The sequence below is a fragment of the Hippocampus guttulatus genome, chromosome 21, assembly GCF_054856545.1.
Source record: "Hippocampus guttulatus isolate MCC_2025c chromosome 21, RoL_Hgut_1.0, whole genome shotgun sequence".
Lineage (NCBI taxonomy): Eukaryota > Metazoa > Chordata > Actinopteri > Syngnathiformes > Syngnathidae > Hippocampus > Hippocampus guttulatus.
The window spans coordinates 2,629,574-2,634,102 of record NC_141281.1 but is presented as its reverse complement, the minus strand read 5'-3'; the positions used below and the strand labels follow the sequence as shown (position 1 = coordinate 2,634,102).

The window sequence follows — 4,529 nt, the reverse complement described above, 5'->3', positions numbered from 1 at the left end:
ACTGTACATATTTCTAGAAACATTACAAATCGGGGTTTTTTAACAGAAAAAAATATAGCCGCACGACTCTTATTTTAGGATTTTAGAGGATGTTTAATTCCATTCAGAAATCCACCCCTGGAAATCATTTCATTGAACACACACTCACACAGACAAGCAGAACATGCAGCTTCCGGGTTTTGGGGTGCTTTGAAACCCCTTTTCTGAAATGAACAAAACGGGTGCAGAGTTTAAGTTAATGCAGACACGATTGTAGGATAAGTGGGTCAAAGCTGGGCATGAGAAATGAGGACGATTTATCGGAGCTCGATTGTGAAAAGCAGCTCTGCTACCACGTCATGGTTTCAATGTGTGTATTTTAAAGGGAACCCATAGGGGAACATTGTGCAATGGGCCAACGTATAAACCGCCGAGTTAAAAAAAAAAAAATATATATATATATATATATATTTATTTATTTATTTAATCGTGTCTCTCTCACTCTCGTCTTTGTAAATGTATGCTGGCGATGATGATGAGTGATTTACTGCGGGCTGCGGGCGATTGTAAAGTGGATGTGGTCATGGGTGGGGTTGGGATATCATTTTTATTGCATCACCTGTCAAGAGCACCCAATGGGCATCGAGTCCGTGAGCAGTAATTGATGAAGGTGTCTCCCCGACTGGCGCACCTCCCCTTCGCTGTCATTATATTTGTGCTGCCACAACAGCAGCTGTATTTTAGCTGCTTTCTCTCTCTCTCTCTCTCTCTCTCGCTCTCTCGTTCGTTCTCCCTCCCCTCACACAGAACCCCCCACCCAACCATCCACACGCCGTTTTATTCCTCTGGCAGAGGCAGTTGTGCACACCTTCCCCTCGCTCTGCTGCCGACCGGAGGGGAGTGGAGCCGACAGAGGCAGGTAACAGCCAACAACCTCGGATGCATCCGTCTCGCTCCTCCGCCATGCCGGACTGTGCGTGCGCCGAGCGGACGCGGCCGGCTCGTTGCACCTGACAGCCGGCATGTCAAAGTTTGGCGCGGGGGTATGAGCAGGATGCCTTGATTAATCCACAGACGGGATTGGAGCATTTGGAACTGATCCATAAAACATGGGAGACCTCGAGTGCGGCTTTGAGGAAATGCAAGGAGTTCGACTGGGCTACCTGCTCATCCAAGGCAAGCAGATGTTTGCTTTGTCTCAGGTCTTCACCGAGCTGCTCAAGAACATTCCACGCACCACCGTGCACAAGCGCATGGACCACCTGAAGGTGAAGAAGCACCACTGCGACCTGGACGAGCTGCGCAAGCTCAAGGCAATCAACTCCATCGCTTTCCACGCAGCCAAGTGCACGCTCATATCGCGGGAGGACGTGGAGGCGCTCTACTTTTCCTGCAAGACGGAGCGAGTGTTGAAATCCGGCCAGGGCAAAAGCAAAGCCGCCTCGCGTTCGGCCGGGGACGGCCTCGCGTCCGCGGGGCTGCTCCACGCGGACGCCCAGCTTTGGCAGAAAAAAGTTTGGCTCAGTTTGCACGGCGTGCAAGACAAAGCGCGCCGGGCGAGGAGAGAGCCCTGCGACTCCAAACTACCTCACTTTTACCACAAAAGCCGCGGACGAGGTTGCCGTTCGGCCACAAAGCCCACTCGCAGACACTTTAAAAACTATGAAACCGCCAAGTTGCAAGGGAACCGGGTGACTTTCAGCCAGAAGCATTCGTTTTTCCGGAGCGCTCCCGCAGCGGCGCTGCAGTCGGCCATGGCCGCTCAGTCCCGGCTGTCTCGCGCGGCCGGCGACCTTCATCACAAAAGGAAGAGGAGGCGCGAGGTGGGCGGCGGCCGGGACGGCCCAAGACACCCCTGGAAGAGCAGACACCGCCAGCACGTCCCGCCGGTGCTGCTCGTGCAACCCAGATCCTCCGTGACGCACCGTGCGGCTTTTGGTGCCTTCCAACTGAGCCCGGATTTCTACCTTCACCGCCATCACCTCGAAGCCAGCTTCCCGGAGAGTAGCGATACCGAATCCAGTACCTACTCGGACCGTGCCTATCCCGACTCGGACTTCGGCTCCGGCTTCTCCACCAGCAGCAGCTCCGAGGAAGAAGAGGAGGATGAGGATGAAACCCAGTCCGAGACTACCGAGGCCAGCACGGATGAGGAGGAGGAAGAAAGCTCCTCTCATTCGGACTCCAGCTCGGTTTCCAGTCGGGTTTCGGTTCAGAGTATCCGCTTTCGGCGGGCCCGGGTGGGGGCCCTCGCCAAAACTCTTAACCCTATCGCGGCGCCTCTGCTTCTGCAGCCCACGTTTCACTACAACCACCAGCAGCCGCAGAGCCACGTTGCCGCCGCTCACAAGGCGGAGCGAGGACATGAGGAAGGCGCATTTAGGAACCGCTCCGGGTCCAAATTCCTCTCTGTTATTTTCGCCGAGGACGGGCGTGACGAGGCGGGTCCGATCCCCGACGCAGTGGTCGAACGCGTCCGTTTTGAGCCGCACGCCAACATGGGCCTCTGCGCAGCGCGCAGGACGTCGGCGTGTCCCATCGACGAAGCCCGCGGCCGGGACAAAGAGGCGAAATTCACCGGACAAAGACTGCCCACGCCCCCGAAGAAAATCAAGAGCGAGACGGAGGAGCTCGCCGTGACGGCGTCTCCTCGTTCCGAGAGCGGCTGCAAGATCGCCAGGACGCCGCCCCTTGCTCTGCACAAAGTGAAATTAAAAGCGGAAGACTGCCGCAATGAATATGAATACCAGTGCCAGGCCGACGCCGTCACCTTCAAAGTGCCCCCCATCAACACGAAACATTCCGGCAACGCCGACCCGCCCGTCGACGTGAAATCAGACGAGGACGCCCTCGAAGCTGCCGCCGAGTGGCCCGCAGGCTCGCACGGATATCCGAGCACCCGGGACCGACTCGAGGAGGGGGAAACGAGGAATAAAAAGTGCAGGGCTTCAGAGCTGGGGGGGAGAGCCAGGCTTTCCAGGGCGCAATCAAGACAAAGCAGGGTCACCAGGGCTGCCTCCTCCACCTCCTCCGCCCCCTCTCACCCCTGCGAGGAAGCCTCCGCGGAGAATTTACCGAGCCGACGTAAACGCAGCAGCGCGAACACTTGGACGTGCGGCGTCAAACTGCCTTTCAGCCTCATGGCAAACTTCCCATTTTCGCCGTCGTTGGCGGTTGGCAGCGACGGGGATCTATGTCCCGCTTACTCCCTCAACTCTCTGAGGGGTCTCGGGCCTCCCCCTCCATCTCACCCAGTGTGGAGTTGGCAGCCGGGAGGACACGTTGTCCCTCCCCCACTCACTCACAGGACCGCAAAATAAGCCTACTGAGCAGTGCAAAAAAAAAAAGAAGTAAAAAGCCGCCTCACTCAGAACCTCATCCAGTGAGTCCCCCCCCCCCCCCTTGGAAATTTGTTGCAATTGTATTGCATTCAAGGTTAAGACAAGAGAAAAACAACACGGGAAGTCAACTGAAGTTTCAGAAAACGCCCACCGTGAGGCCCTCATATGTGGATTTATTTGAAGAAAAAAAAACAACAACAACAAAGCTACCAGCCCTAAGTTCTCATGACTTAACTTTTTCAAACTATTTTTTTTCCTGCTCATTTTATGTCGACCTGTTGGATTGTATGACTGTGCCAGAGTGTTTCTGGTTGGCGCTTTGTATGAAAGAGGCTGAAACTAGAATTCCTCGAGACGAGGACTTCGGTGAATTTCAAAGCTTCTATCAGGGTTATTCCATTATGTGCCACTCGTTTTCTTTAACTATACGGAATCTGTGGTTTCCCCTTTTGATTGACGGGCTGACCGCAACGCCCCAAGATGTTCCACTTCCAAGCGTTCAATGTAGGAGTTATTAAAGTGGGCTTGGCAATGTCTGTATACCACAGTTGCGCCTTGATTAGAGTTGAATAATTTTCATACAAAATGTGCATTTATTTGGGGGGGGGGGCGTGAACTTGTTCTCTTGTTTAATTGCTTAGAATTATGCCCGCGCGAGGTGCTGACAAACACAACACAAGCCTTATGTTTACGGACAATCAAAAACAGTATGGGGAAAATCACAACTTCAGAAAAAGGCCGAGACTAATCACGTGATCGATTCCAGTTCGCCGTCTATGGATACACGGTGAAATTCACAACAAGAACATTGGTCCCAATGCAGTCTCGTTGAAAAAAAGGGGACCAACCCAAAGCCACGCCGAAACAAAGCAAACAAAGCACAAGAAAGCAAAATGCACTTTGTTACTATTTGGGCTCCCGTGAAAGCTGCGGGCTGCCCGATCAGAACATACAAATGTTGCATTAAGCTTTTGGAGAAGCGGGGCCTTGTTGATTTGGTCTCCACCCACGATTCGATTTGAAATGGCTCGACCTTATCATTCGGGAGTATATCTGATACGAAGGTTTCTCTTTGTGAAGCCACTTTCCATTCATCTGATTCGGGGTTCGGTGAGAAATCTATTTCCCCTCGAGGGACACCAAAACACCATCTTTTTCATGTAGCTTTATGACCCAAACGCCCGAAATGCTACCTTTTGAGCATCAATG

General features: G+C 53.3%; 1 protein-coding gene across 1 annotated transcript; it reads left to right on the top strand.

Moving 5' to 3' along the window:
* The first annotated feature begins 1,058 nt into the window (after window positions 1-1,058).
* skida1 (SKI/DACH domain containing 1) lies at window positions 1,059-3,299 on the top strand. Its single transcript, XM_086102086.1, has one exon. It carries the CDS (start codon window positions 1,089-1,091, stop codon window positions 3,297-3,299), a length of 2,211 nt encoding a protein of 736 aa, XP_085958212.1. The 5' UTR covers window positions 1,059-1,088.
* The last annotated feature ends 1,230 nt before the right edge of the window (window positions 3,300-4,529 follow it).